This window comes from Trachypithecus francoisi, unplaced genomic scaffold (genome assembly GCF_009764315.1).
Source record: "Trachypithecus francoisi isolate TF-2019V2 unplaced genomic scaffold, Tfra_2.0 Lachesis_group16, whole genome shotgun sequence".
Taxonomy (NCBI): Eukaryota; Metazoa; Chordata; class Mammalia; order Primates; family Cercopithecidae; genus Trachypithecus; species Trachypithecus francoisi.
This window is the reverse complement of record NW_022681461.1, coordinates 57643489-57671183: the sequence shown is the minus strand read 5'-3', so window position 1 is coordinate 57671183 and position 27695 is coordinate 57643489. Positions and strand designations below refer to the sequence as shown.

At 36.2% G+C, this 27695-nt stretch overlaps 1 protein-coding gene across 3 annotated transcripts; it reads left to right on the top strand.

Moving 5' to 3' along the window:
- C9orf72 (C9orf72-SMCR8 complex subunit) lies at nt 1-27657 on the top strand. 3 transcript variants are annotated; one of them, XM_033237530.1, is made up of 11 exons: nt 1-157; nt 6655-7142; nt 8222-8281; nt 11383-11478; nt 12221-12285; nt 13583-13655; nt 15578-15694; nt 17425-17660; nt 23495-23552; nt 25551-25660; nt 25777-27657. In XM_033237530.1, the coding sequence occupies exons 2-11, from the start codon at nt 6699-6701 to the stop codon at nt 25961-25963; spliced, it is 1446 nt and encodes a 481-aa protein (XP_033093421.1). In that variant the 5' UTR covers nt 1-157; nt 6655-6698; the 3' UTR covers nt 25964-27657. The 3 variants fall into 3 exon arrangements, with proteins under 3 accessions (XP_033093421.1, XP_033093422.1, XP_033093420.1); XM_033237531.1 differs by lacking the exon at nt 1-157 and adding an exon at nt 415-489 and having other exon boundaries at nt 25781-27657; XM_033237529.1 differs by lacking the exon at nt 1-157 and adding an exon at nt 415-489.
- The last annotated feature ends 38 nt before the right edge of the window (nt 27658-27695 follow it).

Here is a 27695-nt window from a genome sequence, read left to right as displayed (position 1 = left end):
ACGTAACCTACGGTGTCCCGCTAGGAAAGAGAGGCGCGTCTAACAGCGACAAGTTCCGCCCACGTAAAAGATGACGGTTGGTGCGTCAGCCGTCCCTGCTGCCCGGTTCCTTCTCTCTGGGGGCAGGGCCTAGCTAGAGCAGGTGTGGGTTTAGGAGGTGTGTGTTTTTGTTTTTCCCACCCTCTCCCCTCTACTTGCTCTCACAGTACTCGCTGAGGGTGAACAAGAAAAGACCTGATAAAGATTAACCGGAAGAAAACAAAGAGGAAAACAACTGCAACCTGAGCTGGAGCTCAGGGGACGCGCGCTAGGCTCCGGGCCCTGGGCGTGGTCGGGGCGGGCCCGGGGGCGGGCCGGGGGCGGGCCCGGGGGCGGGGTCGGGGGCGGGTTGGGGGGCGGGGTCGGGGGCGGGTTGGGGGGTGGGGCTGTGGTTGCGGTCCCTGCGCCGGCGGTGGCGGCGGCGGCGGAGGCGCAGGCGGTGGCGAGTGGGTGAGTGAGGAGGAGGCGTCCTGGCCGGTGTCTGTTTGGGGTCCGGTTACCGGGAAGAGACGTGGGTAGCAGCCGGGGCTCTCCTCAGAGCTCGACACATTTTTACTTTCCCTATCATTTCTCTGACCGAAGTCGGGTGTCCGGCTTTCGCCTCTAGCGACTGGTGGAATTGCCTGCATCTGGGCCCCGGGCTTCGCGGCGGCGCAGGGATGAGGGATGGGAATCTGGCCTCTTCCTCGCGTTCCCGCCTGCAGTGCGCTGCCCGAGCTGTCTCCTTCCCGGGAACCTGCTGGGAGCGCTGCCGCTGCAGGCTCGAGAGAAAGGAGCCTCGGGCACTGAGAGGCCTCGCCCGGAGGAAGGCCGGAGGGCGGGCGGCGCGCGGCTCCTGAGGACCAAGTCTGGGTTCTCTGGGAACCCGAGACGGTCCCTGATGGCGAGGAGATCATGCGGGGTGCTGTAGGGGTGTGGAGACGTCTGCAGAATTTTAGCCCAAGCTCCTAAGGAGTGCTGATGACTTGCATATGAGGGCAGCAATGCCAGTCGGTGTACTCCCTATTCTGTGGGATATGATCTGGTTGCTTCACAGCTCCGAGATGACACAGACTTGCTTAAAGGAAGTGACCATTGTGACTTGGGCATCACTTGACTGATGGTAATCTGTTGCAGAAAGAATTGCACAGATTACATGTCTGTGTCCACACTGGGTCGGTCTGGCCACGAGAAACACCACAGGCTTTTTATTCAGAAACAGGAGGGAGGTCCTGCACTTTCCCAGGAGGGGTGGCCCTTTCAGATGCAATCGAGATTGTTAGGCTCTGGTAGAGTAGTTGCCTGGTTGTGGCAGTTGGTAAATTCCTATTCAAACTGTTGCCATGCGTCACCAGTTAACAACAAGGGTACACAATCTGTCTGGCATTACTTCTACGTTGTACAAAGGATCAAAAAAGATACAGTTAGATATGATGTTTCTCAGACTTTGGGAAACTTTTATCATAATCTGTGAATATCACAGAAGCAAGACTCATATAGGGGATATTAATAACCTGGAGTCCGAATACTTGAAATATGGTGTCATTTGACACGGGCGCTGTTATCACCACCTTTGCCAAGCCCTGTCACTTGAGGAAAACCCTCAATCAGTTGGAAACTGCTTCATGCTGACAGTACATCTGAAACATAAACGAGAGTAGTTACCACATTCCAGATTGTTCACTAAGGCAGCATTTATCTGCTCCAGGAAAAAATTACAAGCAACTTATGAAGTTGATAAAATATTTTGTTTGGCTATGTTGGCACTCCAAACGTTGCTTTCAGAGAAACAAAGTAAACCAAGGAGGACTTCTGTTGTTCAAGTCTGCCCTTGGGCTCTATTCTACCTTAATTAGATAGTTCCCAGGAGGACTAGATTAGTCTACCTATTGTCTGAGAAACTTGGATCTGTGAGAAATGGGCAGATAGTGATATGAACTTCACCTCCCAGTCTTTCCTGATATTTAAGATTGAGAAAGTGTTGTGAACTTTCTGGTGCTGTAAGCAGTTCACTGTCCTCAAAGTGGTCCTGGGCAGCTCCTGTTGTGGAAAGTGGACCGATTTAGGATCCTGCTTCGCTTTGGACTGGGAGGAAATAAACAACATGGTTACAAGTATTGAGAGCCAAGTTGGAGAAGGTGGCTTACACCTATAATGCCAGAGCTTTAGGAGGCAGAGTCAAGAGGATCACTGGAAGTCAGGAGTTCAAGCCCAACCTGGGCAGCCTAGACCCTGTCTCTACAAAAAATTAAAAACTTAGCCGGGCGTCGTGGTGTGCACCTGTAGTCCTAGCTACTTGGGAGGCTGAGGCAGGAGGGTCATTTGAGCCCAGGAATTTGAAGTTACAGGGAGCTATGATCCTGCCAGTGCACTCCAGCCTGGATGACAAAACGAGACCCTGTCTCTAAAAGACAAGAAGTGAGGGCTTTGTGATCGTAGAAATTTTGCTTACAATAGCAGTGGACCAACCACCTTTCTAAATACCAATCAGGGAAGAGACAGTTGATTTTTAACAAACGTTTAAAGAAAAAGCAAAACCTCAAACTTAGCACTCTACTAGTTCTGGCAGATGCTAATTAAGGTAATCATGTCTGCATATATGAGATTATTTTCAGAAAGTGTATTGGGAAACCTCTCATGAACCCTGTGCAACCCTGAGCAAGCCACCGTCTCACTAAGTTTGAATCTTGGCTTCCCTCAAAAGACTCTGTGGCTAATGTTTGGTGACTCTCTGGAGTAGCCAGCACTGCATGTACATAGGATAGGTACATAAAACAATTATTGGTTTTGAGCTGATTTTTTTCAGCTGTATTTGCATGTATGGGTTTTTCTCACCAAAGACAATGACTTCAAGTGTTAATAAAATAATTGTACAGCTCTCCTAATTATACTTCTCTGTAACATTTCATTTCTCAGACTATTTCTTTCGGTAGGATTTAAAACTAAGCAATTCAGTATGATCTTTGTCCTTCATTTTCTTTCTTATTCTTTTTTTTTTTTTTTTGAGACAGTCTCCCTCTGTCGTGCCATCTCAGCCCATTGCAACCTCTGCCACCTGGGTTCAAGTGATTCTCCTGCCTCAGCCTCCTGAGTAGCTGGGATTACAGGTGCCCAGCTACTTTTTTGTATTTTTAGTAGAGGTGGGGTTTCACCATGTTGGCCAGGCTGGTCTTGAACTCCTGACCTCAGATGATCCACCTGCCTCGGCCTCCCAAAGAGCTGGGATGATAGGCGTGACCCACCGTGCCCGCCCCATTTTTTTTCTTATTCTGTTAGGAGTGAGAGTGTAACTAGCAGTCTATAATAGTTCAATTTTTGCAACGTGGTAAAAATTTTCCCTGTAATTCAACGAGATTTTGCTTCAGGTCTCAGTTTTGTTTTAGGAAATACTTTTATTTTCAGTTTGATGATGAAATATTATAGTTGTGATATTGCCTTTATGATTATCTACCTTTTTAACCTAGAAGAATGAAAGAAAAATATGTTTACAATATAATTGTATGGTCGCGTGTTAACTTAATTCATTACGTTGGCCTCCAGTTTGCTGTTGTTAGTTATGACAGCAGTAGTGTTATTTCCATTTCAATTCAGATTACATTCCTGTATTTGATCATTGTAAACTGACTGCTTAAATTGTATTAAAAACAGTGGATATTTTAAACAAGCTGTACTGCTTATATCCAGTGCTGTCTCCTAAGACTATTAAATTGATATAACATATTTAAAAGTAAATATTACCTAAATGAATTTTTGAAATTAAAAATACACATTAAAACTGTCTTTGTGTTCAACCATAATTGTACATAGTTAGAGTTAACTGTTTTGCCAGGCTCTGTGTGCCTACTCATAATGTGATAAAAGCACTCATCTAATGCTCTATAAATAGAAGTCAGTGCTTTCCATCAAACTGAATACTCTTGACAAGATGTGGATAAAATTATTTAAGTAAAATTGTTTACTTTGTCATACATTTACAGATCAAATGTTAGCTCCCAAAGCAATCATATGGCAAAGATAGGCATATCATAGTTTGCCTATTAGCTGCTTTGTATTGCTATTATGATAGATTTCACAGTTTTAGATCTGCTTAGATGAAAATGTAATTCTTTTTACTTTCAGTCTTAGATACAAGTCTTCAATTATAGTACAATCACACATTGCTTAGGAATGCATCATTAGGTGATTTTGTCATTACGCAAACATCATAGAGTGTACTTACACAAACCTAGGTAGTACAGCCTTTACGTACGTAGGCCATATGGTATAGTCTGTTGCTCCTAGGCTACAAATCTGTACAGCTGTTACTGTACTGAATACTATAGGCAATTATAACACAGTGGTATTTCTTTATCTAAATATATCCAAACATAGAAAAGGTACAGTTAAAGTATGGTATAAAAGATAATGATATACCTGTATAGGCCACTTACCGTGAATGGAGCTTGCAGGACTAGAAGTTGCTCTGGGTGAGTCAGTAAGTAAGTGGTGAATGAATGTGAAGGCCTAGAACATTACTGGACACACTGTAGACTTTATAAACACAGTATGCTTAAGCTACACCAAGTTTATCTTTACAGTTTTTCTTCAATAAAAAATTAACGTGAGCCTACTATAACTTTTTAACTTTGTAAACTTTTTAATTTTTTAACTTTTAAAATACTTAGCTTGAAACACAAACATGTATAGCTATACAAAAATATTTTTTCTTTATATCCTTATTCTAGAAGCTTTTTCCTATTTTTAATTTTTTTTTTACTTGTTAGTCGTTTTTGTTAAAAACTAAAACACACACACTTTCACCTAGGCATAGACAGGATTAGGATCATCAGTATCACTCGCTTCCACCTCACTGCCTTCCACCTCCATATCTTAGCTGTCACCTCCTATGATAACAGTGCTTTCTGTTGAATACCTCTTGAAGGACCTGCCTGAGGCTGTTTTACATTTAACTTAAAAAAAAAATAAGTAGAAGGAGTACACTCTAAAATAACAATAAAAGGTATAGTCTAGTGAATACATAAACCAGCAGCATAGTAGTTTATTATCAAGTGTTGTATACTGTAATAATTGTATGTGCTATACTTTAAGTGACTTGAAAAATTGTACTAAGACCTTATGATGGTTACAGTGTCACTAAGGCGATAGCATATTTTCAGGTCCATTGTAATCTAATGGGACCACCGTCATATATGCAGTCCACCATTGACTGAAATGTTACATGGCACATAACTGTGTTTGCAAGAATGATTTGTTTTATATTAATATCACATAGGATGTACCTTTTTAGAGTGATGTGTTTATGTGGATTAAGATGTACAAATTGAGCAAGGACACCAAGAGCCCTTGGTTCTGTCTTGGATGTGAGCTTTTATGCTCTTCTCATCATGTCTGTTTTCTCATTAAATTCAAAGGCTTGAACAGGCCCTATTTAGCCCTTCTGTTTTCTATGTGTTCTAAATAACTAAAGCTTTTAAATTCTAGCCATTTAGTGTAGAACTCTCTTTGCAATGGTAAAATGCTGTGTTGGTTTCTTGACTAGCATGTTAAATATACTTATCTTTGTCTTGATATTTCAATGTCATTTTAAAATCAGGATTGGGCTTTAGTATTCTCATACGCAGAGAGTTCACTGAGGATACAGGACTGTTTGCCCACTTTTTGTTATGGCTCCAGACTTGTGGTATTTCGATGTCTTTTTTTTTTTTTTTAACCTTTTAGCAGCTTTAAAGTATTTCTGTTGTTAGGTGTTGTATTACTTTTCTAAGATTACTGTAACAAAGCACCACAAACTGAGTGGCTTTAAACAACAGCAATTTATTCTCTCACAATTCTAGAAGCTAGAAGTCCGAAATGGAAGTGTTGACGGGGCATGATCCTCAAAAGAGAGAAGACTCTTTCCTTGCCTCTTCCTGGCTCCTGGTGGTTACCAGCAATCCTGAGCGTTCCTTTCTTGCCTTGTAGTTTCAGCAATCCAGTATCTGCCTTTTGTCTTCACATGGATGTCTACCCCTTGTCTCTCTGTCTCCAAATCTCTCTCCTTATAAACACAGAAGTTATTGGATTAGGCCCCACTCTAATCCAGTATGACCCCATTTTAACACGATTATACCTATTTCTAAACAAGGTCACATTCACATATACCAAGGGTTAGGAATTGAGCATATCTTTTGCAGGGACTCAATTCAACCCACAAGTGTCAGTCTCTAGCTGAGCCTTTCCCTTCCTGGTTTTCTCGTTTTTAGTTGCTATGGGTTAGGAGCCAAATCTCCAGTCATACTAGACTTGCACATGGACTGGAGATTTGGGAATACTGCGGGTCTATTCTATGAGCTTTAGTATGTAACATTTAATATCAGTGTAAAGAAGCCATTTTTTCAGTTCACTATTTCTTTGAATTTCTTAATGTATGCTCTGAATATAAGTAACAAGTTACTACATCTCATAAAATGATCATATCAACAAACATTTAATGTGCACCTACTATGCTAGTTGAATGTCTTTATCCTGATAGGAGATAACAGGCTTCCGCATCTTTGACTTAAGAGGACAAACCAAATATGTCTAAATCATTTGGGGTTTTGATGGATATCTTTAAATTGCTGAACCTAATCATTGGTTTTATATGTCATTGTTTAGATATCTCCGGAGCATTTGGATAATGTGACAGTTGGAATGCAGTGATGTCGACTCTTTGCCCACCGCCATCTCCAGCTGTTGCCAAGACAGAGATTGCTTTAAGTGGTGAATCACCTTTATTAGCAGCTACTTTTGCTTACTGGGACAATATTCTTGGTCCTAGAGTAAGGCATATTTGGGCTCCAAAGACAGAACAGGTACTTCTCAGTGATGGAGAAATAACTTTTCTTGCCAACCACACTCTAAATGGAGAAATTCTTCGAAATGCAGAGAGTGGTGCTATAGATGTAAAGTTTTTTGTCTTGTCTGAAAAGGGAGTGATTATTGTTTCATTAATCTTTGATGGAAACTGGAATGGGGATCGCAGCACATATGGACTATCAATTATACTTCCACAGACAGAACTTAGTTTCTACCTCCCACTTCATAGAGTGTGTGTTGATAGATTAACACATATAATCCGGAAAGGAAGAATATGGATGCATAAGGTAAGTGATTTTTCAGCTTATTAATCATGTTAACCTATCTTTTGAAAGCTTATTTTCTGATACATATAAATCTTATTTTTAAATTATATGCAGTGAACATCAAACAACAGATATTATTTATTTTGCATTTATCCTGTTAGATACAAATACATCTGGTCTGATGCCTGTCATCTTCGTATTAACTGTGGAAGGTAGGAAATGGTAGCTCCACATTACAGATGAAAAGCTAAAGCTTAAACAAATACAGAAACTTTTAGATCCTGGATTCTTCTTGGGAACCTTTGACTCTAATACCTTTTGTTTCCCTTTCATTGCACAATCCTGTCTTTCGCTTACTACTATGTGTAAGTATAACAGTTCAAAATAATAGTTTCATAAGCTGTTGGTTATGTAGCCTTTGGTCTCTTTAACCTCTTTGCCAAGTTCCCAGGTTCATAAAATGAGGAGGTTGAACCGCATGGTTCCCAAGAGAATTCCTTTTAATTTTACAGAAATTATTGTTTTCCCCTAAGTCCTATAGTTTAATATATAATGATATTTACATTTCAGTATAGTTTTGATATATCTAAAGAACACATTGAATTCTCCTTCCTGTGTTCCAGTTTGATACTAACCTGGAAGTCCATTAAGCATTACCAATTTTAAAAGGCTTTTGCCCAATAGTAAGGAAAAATAATATCTTTTTAAAAGAATAATTTTTTACTATGTTTGCAGGCTTACTTCCTTTTTTCTCACATTATAAAACTTAAAATCAGGAGAATCTTTTAAACATCATGTTTAATTTGAAAAGTGCAAGTCATTCTTTTCCTTTTTGAAACTGTGCAGATGTTACATTGACTATTTTCTGTGAAGTTATCTTTTTTTCCCCTGCAGAATAAAGGGTGTTTTGATGTTATTTTGTATTGTTTATAAGAACAGGCATTCATTGGGTTAGTTTCCTGCCCCTGCCCCCATTTTTCCCTAAAGTAGAAAGTATTTTTCTTGTGAACTAAATTACTACACAAGAACATGTCTATTGAAAAATAAGTAAGTATCAAAATGTTGTGGGTTTTTTTTTAAATAAATTTTTTCTTGCTCAGGAAAGACAAGAAAATGTCCAGAAGATTATCTTAGAAGGCACAGAGAGAATGGAAGATCAGGTATATGCAGATTGCATACTGTCAAATATTATTCTCATGGCATGTATCTGTGTAAGGTTGATGGCTACATTTGTGAAGGCCTTGGGGACCTACAGAGTAAGCCTTAATGGAGCTTTTATGGAGGTGTACAGAATAAACTGGAGGAAGATTTCCATATCTTAGACCTGAAGAGTTAAATCAGTAAACAAAGGAAAATAGTAATTGCATCTACAAATTAATATTTGCTCCCTTTTTTTTTCTGTTTGCACAGAATAAATTTTGGATAACTTGTTCATAGTAAAAAATTTAAAAATTGTCTGTGATATGTTCTTTAAGGTACTACTTCTCGAACTCTTTCCTAGAAGTAGCTGTAACAGAAGGAGAGCGTATGTACCCCTAAGGTATCTGGGGTATAGGCCCATGTCCAAACAATATTTCTTTTAAGTCTTATGTTGTATCTTTAAGACTCATGCAATTTACATTTTGTTCCATGACATAACTATTTTAATATTAAAATTTGTCAGTGATATTTCTTACCCTCTCCTCTAGGAAAATGTGCCATGTTTATACTTTGGCTTTGAATGCCCCTGAGGAACAGACGCTAGAGTTTGAGAAGGAAGCATGGTTACATGGGCGTGGCTTCCCCTGCAGAAATAAGTACAGACTGTTTCAGTGTAAAGCAGAGAAGTTCGTTTGAAGGGTATCTCCAGTGAAGAAAGGGTTCTTCACTTTTACTTCCATTTCCTCTTGTGGGTGACCCTCATTGCTCCTTGTAAAACTCCGATATTTTAAACATGGCTGTTTTGCTTTTCTCTGGTTCTTTTTAGCATGAATGAGACAGATGATACTTTAAAAAAGTAATTAAAAAAAAAAAGTGTGAAAATATACGGCCATAATACAGAACCCTATGCAGTGATCTCCTTTACCAAATTGTTGTGTTTGTACTTTTGTAGATAGCTTTCCAGTCCAGAGACAGTTGTTCTGTGTAAAGGTCTGACTCAACAAGAAAAGATTTCCCTTTACCCAAAGAATGCCAGTCTTTATTTGCTGGTCAATAAGCAGGGTCCTCAGGAAAGGGGTAACTTTCACCACCCTCTAACCCACTGGTTATTAGTAAACTAATTAAGTAGACTTATCTCAAGATGAGGAAACTTAAAACCAAGTAAAATTCTGCTTTTACTGAGATTTTGTTTTTTGAAACTGGAAACGTTTACTTAAGTTGACTACTATTAATGAGTTTTGGTCTCTCTTTTAAGTACTCTTCTTAAAAATGTTATCCTACTGCTGAGAAGTTCAAGTTTGAGAAGTACAAGGAGGAATAGAAACTTGAGAGATTTTCTTTTAGAGCCTCTTCTGTATTTAGCCCTGTAGGAATTTTTTTTTTTTTCCCCAAGATTATTCTTCGTGAAAAGGAGGAGTTGAGTTTTGATTGAGTTCTTGCAAATCTCACAACGACTTTATTTTGAGCAATACTGTTTGGGGATGATGCATTAGTCTGAAACAACTTCAGTTGTAGCTGTCATCTGATAAAATTGCTTCCCAGGGAAGGAAATTTAGCACGGATCTAGTTATTATTCTTTTTAGATTGAATGTGTTAATCATAATTGTAAACAGGCATGATAATTATTACTTTAAAAACTGAAAACAGTGAATAGTTAGTTGAGGTTACTAAAGCATGATTTTTTTTTAAATAAAGCTTTCAGCATTTTGCAAATGGGCGTATGGTTTAGGATAGAACTTCCAGAGGTAGCATCACATTTAAATTCTCAAGCAACTTAGTAATACGAGACTCTGAAAAACTGGTTAAAGTTACTCCAGAAATGGCCGTGGGTCTGACAGAGATTCTAACTTAAAGATGCATATGAAGACTGAATAAAATCATTTCATAAAATAAGTGAGGAAAACCAACTACTATTGAATTCATCTTAATGTATGATTTTAAAAATATGTTTAGCTAAAAATTCATAGACATTTGACAATTCATTTATATCTCAAAAAGTTGACTTACCCAAGTTGATCACAAAACTGATGAGACTGGTGGTGGTAGTGAATAAATGAGGGACCACCCATATTTGAGCCACTTTACATTTGTGATGTGTTATACTGAATTTTCAGTTTGATTCTATAAACTACCGATTTCAAAATTACAATTTCAGGGTGTAATAAGTAGTATTGAAATAGGTCTAAAGGGAACTTTTCTGTTTTAAAAGATTCTTAAACTATATGTGCTGATTTTGATTTGCATTTGGGTAGATTACACTCTTATGAATACGGAGGTTAGGTATTGATTCAGGTTTTCCTTACCTATTTGGTAAGGATTTCAAAGTCTTTTTGTGCTTGATTTTCCTCATTTTTAAATATGAAACATATTGATGACTTTTAATTAACAAATGTTTTATCTCGAATAAATTTTAAAGGAGATCTTTTCTAAAAGAGGTATGATGACTTAATTATTGCATATAACAGTAAATGATAAACCAATGATTCCATACTCTGTTAGCCAGGATGGTCTCGATCTCCTGACCTCGTGATCCGCCCGTCTCGGCCTCCCAAAGTGCTGGGATTACAGGCTTGAGCCACCGCGCCCGGCCGATTCCATACTCTCTAAAGAATAAAATTGAGCTTTAGGGCCGGGCATGGTGGCTCATGCCTGTAATCCCAGCACTTTGGAAGGCCGAGGCGGGCGGATCACCTGAGGTCGGGAATTCGACACCAGCCTGGCCAACATGGCAAAACCCTGTCTCTACTACAAATACAAAAATTAGCTGGGCATGGTGGCAGCCCCTGTAGTCCCAGCTACTTGGGAGACTGAGACAGGAGAGTCACTCGAACGCGGGAGGCAGAGGTTGCAGTAAGCTGAGATCACACCATTGCACTCCAGCCTGGGCAACAAGAGCAAAACTCCATCTCAAAAAAAAAAGAATAAAAGTGACCTTTGGATTTTGGATTGCATATAAATCCTTTAGACAAGTAGTAGACTTGTTTGATATTGTGTTTGAACAAATTATGAAGTATTTTCATCAAATAATGTTATTGTTTGCTGTTATTTTTATTTTTTATTGCCCAGCTTCTCTCATATTAATTATGTGATTTTCTTCACTTCATGTTACTTTATTGTGCAGGGTCAGAGTATTATTCCAATGCTTACTGGAGAAGTGATTCCTGTAATGGAACTGCTTTCATCTATGAAATCACACAGTGTTCCTGAAGAAATAGATGTAAGTTTTTATATTTTTAAATGACAGCAATTATACCCTTTATCAGTTTTTTGGGGTTATATTGTTATTATGTATATTATTAATATTCTAATTTTAATACTAAGCACTTCGTCATAAGTACTATCCACATGCAGTATTAGCCACTTTAACAGATAAGCACACACAAAATCCTGGAATGTATGGCAAAACAGGCATTTTTGATCAGTGATGACAAAATTAAATTTATTTTGTTTATTTCACTACTTTTGTAATTCCCAAAAGTGGGAGGATCCCAGCTCTTATAGGAGCAATTAATATTTAATGCAGTACCTTTTGAAACAAAACTGTGTGCCAAAGCAGTAGTCATTAATGGAAGTTGACTTATAGTCACAAATTTAGTTTCCTTAATCATTTGTTGAGGATGTTTTGAATCACACACTCTGAGTGTTAAGAGATATCTTTAGGAAACTATTCTTGTTGTTTTCTGATATTGTCATTTAGGTTATTCTCCTGATTCTGACAGCTCAGAAGAGGAAGTTGTTTTTGTAAAAATTGTTTAACCTGATTGACCAGCTTTCACATTTGTTCTTCTGAAAGCTGATGGTAGTGCACAGAGATTGTTTTATGGGGAGTCTTGATTCTCAGAAATGAAGGCAGTGTGTTATATTGAATCCAGACTTCAGAAAACTTGTATATTGAAAGTGTTTTTTCAACACTATGTTATAGCCAGACTAATTTTTTTTATTTTTTTGATGCATTTTAGATAGCTGATACAGTACTCAATGATGATGATATTGGTGACAGTTGTCATGAAGGCTTTCTTCTCAAGTAAGAATTTTTCTTTTTGTAAAACCTGGATGAAGCATATGTTCACCTATGACAAGATTTGGAAGGAAGAAAATAACAGACTGTCTACTTAGATTGTTCTAGGGACAACATTGCATATTTGAATTGTTGCTTAAATTTGTGTTATTTTTCACTCATTATATTTCTATAATATATTTGATGTTATTCCATTTGCTATTTAAAGAAACTGAGTTTCCATAGTTCCCAGACAAGAAATCATGGCCCCTTGCTTGATTCTGGTTTCTTGTTTTACTTCTCATTAAAGCTAAAAGAACCTTTTCAAATTAAGTTGTACTGTAGATGTACTTAAGTTATTTAGGCCTAGAAAAAAATTATTCATATTTATACTAATCTTTTCCCATCCAGCAGTGGAGTTTAGTACTTAAGAGTTTGTGCCCTTAAACCAGACTCCCTGGGTTAATGCTGTGTACCCGTGGGCAAGGTACCTGAATTCTCTATACACCTATTTCCTCATCTGTAAAATGGCAATAATAATAATAGTACCTAATGTATAGGGTTGTTATAAGCATTGAGTAAGATAAATAATATAAAGCACTTAAACAGTGCCTGGAACATAAGAACACTTAATAATAGCTAATAGCTAGCATTTTCTATTTACATTTCTTCTAAGGAAAAGGATAACAGAAATAGCCAATATTTGTTGAGTGCCTACATGTTAGTTCCTATACTAGGTGCTTTACATGTATTATCTTATACTCTATTTTAATGTTTCTTCACAGTTGCAGATTATCATGAAATTTTATTTTTAAGAAAAGAGAAGTAAAAGGATAAAGTATTCACTTTTATGTCCACAGTCTTTTCCTTTAGGCTCATGATGGAGTATCAGAGGCATGAGTGTGTTTAACCTAAGAGCCTTGATGGCTTGAATCAGAAGCACTTTAGTTCTGTATCTGTTCAGTGTCAGCCTTTCATACATCATTTTAAATCCCATTTGACTTTAAGTAAATCACTTAATCTCTCTACATATCAATTTCTTCAGCTATAAAATGATGGTATTTCAATAAATAAATACATTAATTAAATGATATTTTACAAACTAATTGGGCTGTTTGAAGGCTCAATAAGAAAATTTCTGTGAAACGTCTCTAGAAAATGTAGGGTTCTATACAAATAAAAGATAATATTATGCTTATATCTTCGGTGTTTATCATGTAAAGCTATTCTGAGTTATTTGAAGAGCTCACCTACTTTTTTTTGTTTTTAGTTTGTTAAATTGTTTTATAGGCAATGTTTTTAATCTGTTTTCTTTAACTTACAGTGCCATCAGCTCACACTTGCAAACCTGTGGCTGTTCCGTTGTAGTAGGTAGCAGTGCAGAGAAAGTAAATAAGGTAGTTTATGTTATAATCTAGCAAATTATTTGACTCTTTAAGACTGATGATATATCATGGATTGTCATTTAAATGGTAGGTTGCAATTAAAATGATCTAATAGTATAAGGAGGCAATGTAATCTCATCGAATTGCTGAGACAACTTGTGGCAACAGTGAGTTTGAAATAAAGTGAATAGGAGTCATTTATCAGTTTATTTTGATAACTTGTAAATACCAGTGTCAGATGTGTATAATATGGTTTTGAGAATATATTAAAATCAGATATTTAGGCCGGGCGCGGTGGCTCAAGCCTGTAATCCCAGCACTTTGGGAGGCTGAGACGGGCGGATCACAAGGTCAGGAGATCGAGACCATCCTGGCTAACTCAGTGAAACCCCTTCTCTACTAAAAAATACAAAAAACTAGCCAGGCGAGGTGGCGGGCACCTGTAGTCCCAGCTACTCGGGAGGCGGAGCTTGCAGTGAGCTGAGAACCGGCCACTGCACTCCAGCCCGGGCGACAGAGCGAGACTCCGTCTCAAAAAAAAAAAAAAAAAAAAATCAGATATTTAAAAAAATATTACTCTTCTATTTCCCAATGTAATCTTTAACAAATCTGAAGGTAGTCTTGTACTTTCGGTACTAGTTCTGAAGAAATGTTATTTGTTTATTCATCTTGATTTCATTGTCTTGGCTTTCCTTCTAAATCTATCTCTTCTTGGGAGCTATTGGGATTAAGTGGTCATTGATGATTATACTTTATTCAGTAATGTTTCTGACCCTTTCCTTCAGTGCTACTTGAGTTAATAAAGGATTAATGAACAGTTACATTTCCAAGCATTAGCTAATAAACTAAAGGATTTTGCACTTTTCTTCACTGACCATTAGTTAAAAACAGTTCAGAGATAAGTACATGTATCTTTCAATTTTAGCAAACCTAATTTTTTAAAAGAAGTTTTACATAGAAAATATGTTGGAAATGATTATTTACTTTACAAATATATTCATAATTTATTTTTTCTGTAACTAGCTACTTTGTATATTTACATGAGCCTTAATTTATCAAAATTATATTTCTCATATAACCATTTATGAGAGCTTAGTATACCTCTGTCATTATATTGCATCTGCAGACTAGTGATCTTATTACTTCTGTCACCTCAAACAGGTGGCTTCCCGTCTGTGACCTCCAAAGCCTTAGGTTCCACAGAGTGACTGCTGAGCTGCTTTATGAAGGGAGAAAGGCTCCATAGTTGGGTTTTTGGTTTTGCTTTTGTTTTTGTTTTTAACATTTTTCCTATCCTCCATCCTCTTGAGGCAGAATAGCTTACCTTTTATCTTGTTTTAATTTGAGAAAGAAGTTGCCACTGCTCTACATAAAACCACTGCTTTAACATAATAACTCTGAATATGGTTTGAATTTCAAGATAGTGAATGCCTTTTTATTTTTACTAATAGAGCTGTAGGTCGAATATTATTAGATTTCTAAACCCCACCCAATGACCTCCTTATTTTAAATCAAATTCTATAATTAATTGTCTTCTTATTGGAGGATCTGGACATTCTTTGATGTTTCTTACAGCAAATTTCACATGTAGACCCACTAAACAGAAGCTATAAAGGTTCCATGGTCAAATAAGTCTGAGAAAGTCTGCATATTATATAATTCACCTGAAGAGTCACAGTATGTACCCAAATGTTAAAGGTTTTGAGATGCCATACAGTAGATTTACCAAGCATTTTCTGAGTTTATTTGACCACAGAATCCCTATTTTAAGCAACAACTGTTACATCTCATGGGTTCCAGGTGACTAAAGAATACTTATTGCTTAGGATATGTTTTATTGATAATAACAATTAAAATGTCAGATATCTTTCATAAGCAGATCAGTAGTCTTTTTAAAACTTCATATTTTAATGCTAAAATCTTTTCTTTTGTAGATAGTCAGAACATTATGCCTTTTTCTGACTGCAGCAGAGAGAAAATGCTCCAGGTTATGTGAAGCAGAATCATCATTTAAATATGAGTCAGGGCTCTTTGTACAAGGCCTGCTAAAGGTATAGTTTCTACTTAACACAAGTGAAACCAATTTTCTAAAATCATTTTTGAGACTCTTGGTAGACAAATGTTAAATATTAGCATTTAATGTATCTCATATTGACATGCCCAGTGACTGACTTCCTTTACACAGTTCTGTGCATAGACTATATGTCTTATGGATTTATAGTTAGTATCATCAGTGTAACACCAGAGAATACCCTTTGTTTTCCAGGTGGGTCCCTGTATCTACATGTCTAGCATCAGGTGTTTTTTTTTTTTTTTTTTTTTTTTTTTAACACAAGCTTAAATCAGGTTGCACATCTAAAATAAGATCATTTCTTTTTAACTAAATAGGTTTGAATTTTATTGAAAAAATTTTAAAACATCTTTAAGAAGCATATAGGATTTAAGCAATTCCTATGTATGTGTACTAAAATATATATTCCTATATATAATATATATATTTCTATATATAATATATATTAGAAAAAACTTGTAGTTTTCTTTCATTTGAGTCTACTGTTCAAGGAGCAAAACAGAGAAATGTAAATTAGCAATTATTTACAATAATTAAAGGGAAGAAAGTTGTTCACCTTGTTGGATCTATTATTGTTGTTTTAATTGTAGTCCCAAGTCGTGAAGAAATAGCTTTCCTAATGGTTATGTGATTGTCTCATAGTGACTACTTTCTTGAGGATGTAGCCACAGCAAAATGAAATTTAAAACATTTAAAAATTGTTGCAAATAAAAGTTATATTAGGCTTTTGTGCAATTTCAATAATGTGCTGCTATGAACTCAGAATGATAGTATTTAAATATAGAAACTAGTTAAAGGAAACACAGTTTCTATTTGAGTTATACAAATCTGTAAATTAGAACTTCTCCTGTTAAGGCATTATAAAGTGCTTAATACTTTTGTTTCCTCAGCACCCTCTCATTTAATTACATAATTTTAGCTCTGAAAGGGACCTATACCATATGTGTAGAGGAAATTTCAAAACTATGATCTAATGAAAAAATATTTAATAGTTCCCCATGCAAATACAAATTATATAGTTTTCTGGAAAATACCTTTGACATACAAAGATGATTATCACAGCATTATAAAAGTGAAAAAATGGAAATAGCCTCTTTCTTGTGTTCTGTTCACAGCATATGGCACAGTACCTCTTATGCAGTAGGTTATTATTACCTGGTAACTGGCTACCCCAGCTGATTAGGAAAGAAGTAAATTTGTTATTTATAAAAATACATGTTCATTGAGATGCATAGAATAATTAAGAAATTAAAAGACACTTGTAATTTCAAATCCAGTGAATACCCACTGTTAATATTTGGCATATCTCTTTCTAGTCTTTTTTTCTCTTTTGCATGTATTTTCTTTAAGACTCCCACCCCCACTGTATCATCTATGCACATTCTAATCTGCTTTTTTCACAGCAGATTCTAAGCCTCTTTGAATATCAACACAAACTTCAACAACTTCATCTTTAGATGCTAACTAATAAATTCATTTTTATTTACTTAACCACTTCCTTTGGATGCTTAGGTTATTCTGATGTTTTGCTATTAAAACCAATGCTATACTGAACACTTCTGTCACTAAAACTTGAACACATTCATGAATAATTTCTTAGGATAAATTTTTAGAGATGGATTTGCTAAATCAAAGACCATTTTTAAAAAATTGAAAAACAATTATATCGTTTGGCATGTAAGACAGTACATTTTCCTTTTATTTTGACAGGATTCAACTGGAAGCTTTGTGCTGCCTTTCCGGCAAGTCATGTACGCTCCATATCCCACCACACACATAGATGTGGATGTCAATACTGTGAAGCAGATGCCACCCTGTCATGAACATATTTATAATCAGCGTAGATACATGAGATCCGAGCTGACAGCCTTCTGGAGAGCCACTTCAGAAGAAGACATGGCTCAGGATACGATCATCTACACTGACGAAAGCTTTACTCCTGATTTGTACGTAATGCTCTGCCTCCTGGTACTGTAGTCACGCAATATGAAACTGTCTTTTACGAATAAAAACAAAACAGAAGTTGCATTTAAAAAGAAAGAAATATTACTAGCAGAATTATGCTTGAAGTAACATTTAATCAAGCATTTTTTTCTTAAATGTTCTTCTTTTTCCATACAATTGTGTTTACCCTAAAATAGGTAAGATTAACCCTTAAAGTAAATATTTAACTATTTGTTTAATAAATATATATTGAGCTCCTAGGCACTGTTCTAGGTACTGGGCTTAATAGTGGCTAACCACACAGCTCCAGCCCCTACGTTGCATAGAGTCTATTGTATAACAGTTACTGAATGGACTTACTAACAAAACAAGAGAAGTAATTCTAAATCTTTTTTTCTTTTCATATGAATATAAAATACAACAAAACTGTTAAAATATATTAATAGAGCGTTGTTTTACTTTGCATTTTATATTGTTACTCACTTCATATTTTTAAAAAAAACAGTCTGATCAGGAAATTCAAAAGGAAAAGTAATGATAATTAATTGAGCATGGACCCAACTTGAAAAGAAAAAAAAGGATGATGATAAATCTGTAATCCTAAAACCCTAAGTAAACAGTTAAATGATGTTCTGAAATCAGGAAAATAATTATAGTGTACTTTTGTGGTTCTCTTTTATTAGTTGAAAAAAGGCACAGTAGCTCATGCCTGTAAGAACAAAGCTTTAGGAGTCCAAGGCAGGCAGATTACTTGAGGCCAGGAGTTCCAGACCAGCCTGGGCAACATAGTGAAACCCCATCTCTACAAAAAATAAAAAAGAATTAGTTGATTGTGTTTCTGTGTGCCTATAATCCTAGCTATTCAGAAAGCTGAGGCAGGAGGATCTCTTGAGCCCAGGAGTTTGAGGTTACATGGAGTTATGATGTGCCAGTGTACTCCAGCCTACGGGACAATGAGACTCTGTCTTGTTAAAAAAAAAAAAAAAAGGCCTTGGAATAATATTTGACATATAGAAGGTAACAACAGTAAGCGTTAACTGTGATAACCCAGGTATAAGTGTGTAAGGTAATAGAAAAATTGGGGCAAACAACCCTGACCTGTCTCTCTACAGAATAAGTGAGTTTAGGCAACAGACATGTGGAGCACCAGTAATTACACACTAAGTGTTAACCAAAAGCGTTGAATAGTAACATCTTGTTCAAGGGACCCCCAGCCTTGTATATGTCAAGGTGCAGAAAGATGACTTAATATAGGACCCATTTTTTCCTAGTTCTCCAGAGTTTTTATTGGTTCTTGAGAAAGTAGTGGGGGAATTGTTTTAGAAAATGAATTGGTCAAACTGAAATTCCATGTCAGTAAGTTTTTATAGATTGGTAAATTTTGGTAGACATGTAGAAGTTTTCTAATTAATCTGTGCCCTGAAACATTTTCCTTTTTCCTGAAGTGCTTGGTATTTTTCCCCTTTTTTGATTGGTTGCTTGGGAGCTTTTTTGAAGAAATTTAGTGAACTGCAGAATGAGTTTGCAACCATTTAGTATTTTTGTTTTGTGTTTTAGAGGAGGTATGTGTATTTTAACATTTCTTAATCATTTTTAGCCAGCTATGTTTGTTTTGCTGATTTGACAAACTATAATTAGACAGCTATTCTCATTTTGCTGATCATGACAAAGTAATATCCTGAATTTTTAAATTTTGCATCCAGCTCTAAATTTTCTAAATTTTCTAAACATAAAATTGTCCAAAAAATAGTATTTTTAGCCACTAGATTGTGTGTTGTTAAGTCTGTTGTCACAGACTCATTTTACTTTTCAGTGTATGTTTTTACATGTTAATTATGTTTGTCATTTTTAATTTTAACTTTTTAAAATAATTCCAGTCACTGCCAATACATGAAAAATTGATCACTGGAAATTTTTTTTTTAACTTTTATTTTAGGTTCATGTGTACATGTGCAGGTTTGTTATACAGGTAAATTGCGTGTCGTGAGGGTTTGGTGTACCCAGGTAATAAGCATAGTACCCAATAGGTAGTTTTTTGATCCTTACCCTTCTCCCACCTTCTTTCACCCTCGAGTAGGCCCTGGTGTTGCTGTGTCCTTCTTTGTGTCCATGTGTACTCAGTGTTTAGCTCCCACTTAGAAATGAGAACATGTGGTATTTGGTTTTCTGTTCCTGGATTAGTTCACTCAGGATAATGGCCTCTAGCTCCATCTGTTTTTTATGGCTGCATAGTATTCCATGGTGTATATGTATCATGTTTTCTTTATCCAGTCTACCATTGATAGGCATTTAGGTTGATTCTCTGTCTTTGCTATCATGAATAGCGCTGTGGTGAACATATACACATGCATGTGTCTTTATGGTGGAACAATTTGTATTCCTTTAAGTATATACAGAATAATGGGGTTGCTAGGGTGAATGGTAGTTCTATTGTAAGTTGTTTGTGATATCTTCAAACTGCTTTTCACAATAGCTAAACTAATTTACAGTCCCACCAGCAGTGTGTAAGTGTTCCCTTTTCTCCACAACCTTGCCAACATCTGTTATTTTTTTACTTTTCAATAATAGCCATTCCTAGAGAATTGATTTGCAATTCTCTAATGATTAGTGATACTGAGCATTTTTTCATATGCTTTTTAGCTGTGTGCATATATTCTTTTGAAAAATGTTAATGTCCTTTGCCCAGTTTGTAATGGGGTTGTTTGTTTTTGCTTGTTAATTTAAAGTTCCTTACAGATTCTGGATATCCCTTTGTCAGATGCGTGGTTTGCAGATATTTTTCTCCCCTTGTGTAGGTTGTCCTTTTACTCTGTTGATAGTTTCTTTTGCCGTGCAGGAGCTCATTAGGTCTCATTTGTGTTTGTTTTTGTTGCAGTTGCTTTTGGCGTCTTCATCATAAAATCTGTGCCAGGGCCTAAGTCCAGAATGGTATTTCCTAGTTTGTCTTCCAGGGTTTTTACAATTTTAGATTTTATGTTTATGTCTTTAATCCATCTTGAGTTGATTTTTGTATATGGTATAAGGAAGGGGTCCAGTTTCACTCTAATTCCTATGGCCAACAATTATCCCAGCACCATTTATTGAATACGGAGTCCTTTCCCCATTGCTTGTTTTTGTCAACTTTGTTGAAGATCAGATGGTTGTAGGTGCTATGTGGCTTTATTTCTCGGCTCTCTATTCTGCACTGGTCTGTCTGTTTTTATACCAGTACCCTGCTGTTAAGGTTCCTATAGCCTTTTAGTATAAAGTCGGCTAATGTGATGCCTCCAGCTTTATTCTTTTTGCTTAGGATTGCTTTGGCTATTTGGGCTCCTTTTTGGTTCCATATTAATTTTAAAATAGTTCTTTCTAGTTTTGTGAAGGATGTCATTGATAGTTTAGAGGAATGGCATTGAATCTGTAGATTGCTTTGGGCAAATGGCCATTTCAGCAATATTGATTCTTCCTATCTATGAACATGGAATGTTTTTCCGTGTGTTTGTGTCATCTCTTTATACCTGATGTATAAAGAAAAACCGGTATTATTCCTACTCAATCTGTTCCAAAAAGTTGAGGAGGAGGAACTCTTCCCTAATGAGACCAGCTTCCTTCTGATACCGAAACCTGGCAGAGATACAACAGAAAAAAGAAAACTTCAGGCCAATATCCTTGATGAGTATAGATGCAAAAATCCTCAACAAAATACTCGCAACCAAATCCAGCAGTACATCAAAAAGCTAATCTACTTTGATTAAGTAGGCTTTATCCCTGGGATGCAAGGTTGGTTCAACATACACAAATCAATAAGTGTGATGTATCACATAAACAGAGCTAAAAACAAAAACCACAAGATTATCTCAATAGGTGCAGAAAAGTCTTTCAATACAATTTAACATCCTTCATGTTAAAAACCTTCAGTAGGTCAGGTGCAGTGACTCACACCTGTAATCCCAGCACTTTGGGAGGCCAAGGCGGGCGTATATCTTAAGCCCAGGAGTTCAAGACTAGCCTAGGCAGCATGGTGAAACCCCATCTCTACAGGGGGGAAAAAAAAAGAAAGCTTGGTATGGTGGCATGCAGCTATAGTCCCAGCTACTCAGGAGGTTGAGGTGGGAGGATTGCTTGAGCCCAGGAGGCAGAGGTTGCAGTGAGCTGAGATCATGCCACTGCACTCCAGCCTGGGCAATAGAGTGAGACCCTGTCTCAAAAAGAAAAACAAAAATAATCCTAAACAAACTAGGCATTGAAGGAATATGCCTCAAAAAAATAAGAACCATCTAGGACAGACCCACAGCCAATATCTTACCAAATGGGCAAAAGCTGGAAGTATTCTCCTTGAGAACCATAACAAGACAAGGATGCCCACTCTCACCACTCCTTTTCAGCATAGTTCTGGAAGTCCTAGCCAGAGCAGTCAGGAAAGAGAAAGAAAGAAAAGGCATTCAGATAGGAAGAGAAGAAGTCAAATATTTCTGTTTGCAGGCAGTGTAATGCTATACCTAGAAAATCCCATAGTCTCTGCCCAGAAGCTCCTAGATCTGTTAAAAATTTCAGCAAAGTTTTAGCATTGTCTGTACTCCAACAGCTTCCAAGGTAAGAGTGAAATCAGGAACACAGTCCCATTCACAATAGCTGCAAAAAGAATAAAATACCTCGGAATCCAGCTAACCAGGGAGGTGAAACATCTCTACGAGAATTACAAAACGCTGCTGAAAGAAATCAGAGATGACACAAACAAATGGAAATGTTGTTTTTAACACCTTGCTTTATCTAATTCACTTATGACTAAGATATTCATTCAGTGGAACAGGTATAATAAGACCACTCGACTTAAATATAAGCCTTATTCTCTTTCCAGAGCCCAAGAAGGGGCACTATCAGTGCCCAGTCAATAATGATAAAATGCTGATATGTTTCCCCTTTACTGTTTCTTTCTTCTGTAGTGTGGTACACTCATTTCTTAAGATTAGAAAACTTGAACTACCTTCCTATTTGCTTCTGCACACCCCCATTCTCTTTTTTTGCCATTCCTGTCAGGTATAGGATGATCCGAACCACTTTCAGTTAAAACCTCCTTCCCTTATTAAATGTTCTCTTACCACTCTGGCCTGAGTAGAACCTAGGGAAAATGGAAGAGAAAAGATGAAAGGGAGGTGGGGCCTGGGAAGGAAATAGTCTTGTTTGTCTGTGTGTTTGCTTTAGCACCTACTATATCCTAGGTGCTGTGTTAGGCACACATTATTTTAAGTGGCCATTGTATTGCTACATCTCACTCTGGTCATTGCCAAGGTAGGTAGTACTTTCTTGGATAGTTGGTTCATGTTATTTATAGATAGTGGACTTGTTGGGGCAAACCCAATGGATAATCGTCTGAGTGTGTTCTCTAATCTCACTCAGATTTTTCTTCATATTTTTTGGTTTGTTTTGGTTTTTGATGGTGGTGGTTGTGTGCTTATTTTTGTTGCTGGCTTGTTTTTTTGTTTTGCTTTTGAGATGGCAAGAATTGGTAGTTTTATTTATTAATTGCCTAAGGGTCTCTACTTTTTTTAAAAGATGAGAGTACTAAAATAGATTGATAGGTACATACATACCCTTATTGGGGACTGCTTATATTCTTTAGAGAAAAAAATTACATATTAGCCTGACAAACACCAGTAAAATGTAAATATATCCTTGAGTAAATAAGTGAATGTATACTTTATATCTCCAAATACATACATCTATATTCTTACAACTATGTTTATATGTAATACCAATTTATAAGAACTTAAAATGTTGGCTCAAGTGAGGGATGGTGGAAAGTAGCATTATATAGCCATTTCAACATTTGAACTTTTTTCTTCATTTTCTTCTTCAGGAATATTTTTCAAGATGTCTTACACAGAGACACTCTAGTGAAAGCCTTCCTGGATCAGGTAAATGTTGAACTTGAGATTGTCAGAGTGAATGATATGACATGTTTTCTTTTTTAATATATCTTACAATGCCTGTTCTATGTGTGTGTGTGTGTGTGTGTGTGTGTGTGTGTGTATATATATATATATATTCCCCTGGATCATGCCCCAGAGTTCTGCTGAGCAATTGCAGTTAAGTTAGTTACACTACAGTTCTCAGAAGAGTCTGAGGGGATGTCAGGTGCATCATTACATTGGATGCCTCTTGTCCTAGATTTATGTTTCAGGAATTCAGACCTATGTTTACAATATAATAAATATTATTGCTGTCTTTTACAGATAAAATAATAAGATATAAACTTGAGCACAACTACTGTTTTTTGAAACATAGAGTTCATGGTTTACATGTATCAAAGTGAAATCTGAGTTAGCTTTTACAGATATAATATATACATATATATGTATCCTACAATGCTTGTACTATATATGTAGTACAAGTATATATATGTGTGTGTGTATATATATAGAACAAGTATATGTATATATTACTGGCACTGTAGGATATATATGTTTATATGTTATAAATATATGTTTTTATATAACATATATACGTATGTTAAATATATAACATATACTCTGTATATGACAAATAGAGTATAATATATTTTTTTATTTTTTTTACATATATAAAACATGATAGAATTAAGAATTAAGTCCTAATCTGTTTTATTAGGTGTTTTTTGTAGTGTCTGGTCTTTCTAAAGTGTCTAAATGATTTTTCCTTTTGACTTTTTAATTTAATGACTTAATATTAACAATTAAGGATGCAGCATTCCATACTTCAAACAACAAACATTTTAATTCAAGCATTAACCTATAACTCAAGTAAGTTTTTTTTTTTTTTTTTTTGAGAAAGGGAGGTTGTTTATTTGCCTGAATTGAGTCAAAAATATTTTTGAAACATCATGTACTTATTTAAATGATAACATTTTTATTGTTTCATTCTTTTAAAAAATATCTACTTAATTACACAGTTGAAGGAAATTGTAGATTATATGGAACTTATTTCTTAATATATTACAGTTTTGTTATAATAACATTCTGGGGATCAGGCCAGGAAACTGTGTCATAGACAAAGCTTTGAAATAATGAGATCCTTATGTTTACTAGAAATTTTGGATTGAGATCTATATGGTCTGTGACATATTGCAAAGTTCAAGGAAAATTCGTAGGCATGGAATTTCATGCTTCTCAAACTGAAAATCCCTCCACTGTCCACCTCATCACATGCACACATTCTCCTCTTACCCACCCACTCCACTCCTTGCAAAAGTACAGATATATGAATGTCTCAAAACCACAGGCTCATCTTCTAGAAGCTTCAATGTTATTTGAAGATTTGGGCAGAAGACGTTAAGAAATATGAAATAGCTTACATATGAGTTTTAATAGTGAAACAAACATGGATGTATTCTGAAGTAGAATGCAAAATTTGAGTGCATTTTTAAAGATAAATCAGAAAACTTCAAAAAACTATCAGATTGGCCGGATATGGTGGCTTATGTCTATAATCCTAGCACTTTGGGAGGCCGAGGTGGGTGGATCACGAGGTCAGGAGATCAAGACCATCCTGCCAACATGGTGAAACCCCGTCTCTACTAAGTATACAAAAATTAGCTGGGCGTGACAGCACGTGCCTGTAATCCCAGCTACTTGGGAGGCTGAGGCAGGAGAATCACTTGAATCCAGGAGGTGGAGGTGGCAGTGAGTCAAGATCACACCACTGCACTGCAGCCTGGTGACAGAGCTAGACTCCATCTCAAAAAAAAAAAAAAAGTCAGATTGTTCCTACACCCAGTGCTTCTATACCACACTCCTATTAGGTGGCATCAGTGGAAATGGTTAAGGAGATGTTTAGTGGGTATTGTCTGCCAAGGACTGTTAACACTGTCATAGAAACATTGCTGTACAAGTAGAATGTGAGCAAATTATGTATTGAAATGGTTCCTCTCCCTGCAGGTCTTTCAGCTGAAACCTGGCTTATCTCTCAGGAGTACTTTCCTTGCACAGTTTCTACTTGTCCTTCACAGAAAAGCCTTGACACTAATAAAATATATAGAAGATGATACGTGAGTAAAACTCCTACATGGAAGAAAAACCTTTGTACATTGTTTTTTGTTTTGTTTCCTTTGTACATTTTCTATATCATAATTTTTGCTTTTTTTTTTTTTTTCATTACTTTCAGGCAGAAGGGAAAAAAGCCCTTTAAATCTCTTCGGAACCTGAAGATAGACCTTGATTTAACAGCAGAGGGCGATCTTAACATAATAATGGCCCTGGCTGAGAAAATTAAACCAGGCCTACACTCTTTTATCTTTGGAAGACCTTTCTACACTAGTGTGCAAGAACGAGATGTCCTAATGACTTTTTAAATGTGTAACTTAATAAGCCTATTCCATTACAATCGTGATCGCTGCTAAAGTAGCTCAGTGGTGTGGGGAAACATTCCCCTGGATCATACTCCAGAGCTCTGCTCGGCAATTGCAGTTAAGTAAGTTACACTACAGTTCTCACAAGAGTCTGTGAGGGGATGTCAGGTGCATCATTACATTGGATGTCTCTTTTCCTAGATTTATGCTTTTGGGATACAGACTTATGTTTACAATATAATATATATTATTGCTGTCTTTTAAATATATAATAATAGGATATAAACTTGACCATAACTACTGTTTTTTTGAAATATATGATTCATGGTTTACATGTATTAAGGTGAAATCTGAGTTCGCTTTTACAGATATTAGTTGACTTTCTATCTTTTGGCGTTCTTTGGTGTTTGGAATTACTGTAATACTTCTGCAATCAACTGAAAATTAGAGCCTTTAAATGATTTCAGTTCCACAGAAAGAAAATGAGCTTGAACATAGGATAAGCTTTAGAAAGAGAATTGATCAAGCAGATGTTTGATTGGAATTGATTATTAGATCCTGCTTTGTGGATTTAGTCCTCGGGATTCAGTCTGTAGAAATGTCTGATAGTTTCTCTATAGTCCGTGCTCATGGTGAACCACAGTTAGCATGTTTTGTTTGTTTTATTGTTGTTGCTATTGTCGATGTTCTATATAGTTGAGCTCTGTAAAAGGAAATTGTATTTTATGTTTTAGTAGTTGTTGCCAACTTTTAAAATTAATTTTCATTATTTTTGAGCCAAATTGAAATGTGCACCTCCTGTGCCTTTTTTTCCCTTGGAAAATCGAATTACTTGGAACAAGTTCAGATTTCACTGGTCAGTCGTTTTCATCTTGTTTTCTTCTTGCAGAGTCTTACCATGTACCTGCTTTGGCAATCATTGTAACTTTGAGATTATAAAATGCATTAGAGAATATATTAACTAATAAGAACTTTTTCTTCAGGAACAGAAAATAGTTCCTTGAGTACTTCCTTCTTACATTTCTGCCCATGTTTTTGAAGTTGTTGCCATTTACCTGCAATAGGCTATGAGGAATAGCAGGAGAAATTTTACTGAAGTATTATTTTTCTAGGTGCTACTTTGGCAGAGCTAAGTGGTCTGTTTCTTTTGTTTCCTTAATGCGTTTGGACCATTTTGCTGGCTGTAAAATAACTGATTAATATAATTCTAACACAATATTGACATTGTAGTGTACACAAACACAAATATTTTATTTAAAACTGGAAGTAACATAAAAGGGAGAATATATTTATAAGAAAGGGATAAAGGTAATAGAGCCCTTCTGTCCCCCAACCACCAAATTTACACAACAAAATGACATGTTCTAATGTGAAAGGTCATAATAGCTTTCCCATCATTAATCAGAAAGATGTGGGCAGCTTGATTTTTTAGACAACCCCTGAACTAGATGACTGTTGTACTGTAGCTCAGTCATTTAAAAAATATATAAATACTATCTCGTAGTGTCCCATACTATGTTTTTTACATGATAGATTCTTATTTAAGTGCTAACTGGTTATTTTCTTTGGCTGGTTTATTGTACTGTTATACAGAATGTAAGTTGTACAGTGAAATAAGTTATTAAAGCATGTGTAAACATTGTTATATATCTTTTCTCCTAGATGGAGAATTTTGAATAAAATATATTTGAAATTTTGCCTCTTTCACTTGTTCGTTCAGAAGAAAATCCTATGA

Bases quoted from the DNA above. Each gene is read 5' to 3' on its own strand.
- C9orf72 (XM_033237530.1), top strand. From the start codon at position 6,699: ATGTCGACTCTTTGCCCACCGCCATCTCCAGCTGTTGCCAAGACAGAG. The intron at 7,143-8,221 runs GTAAGTGATTTT...TTTCTTGCTCAG, and splicing joins GAAGAATATGGATGCATAAG to GAAAGACAAGAAAATGTCCA. The intron at 13,656-15,577 runs GTAGTTTATGTT...TTTCTTTTGTAG, and splicing joins GTGCAGAGAAAGTAAATAAG to ATAGTCAGAACATTATGCCT.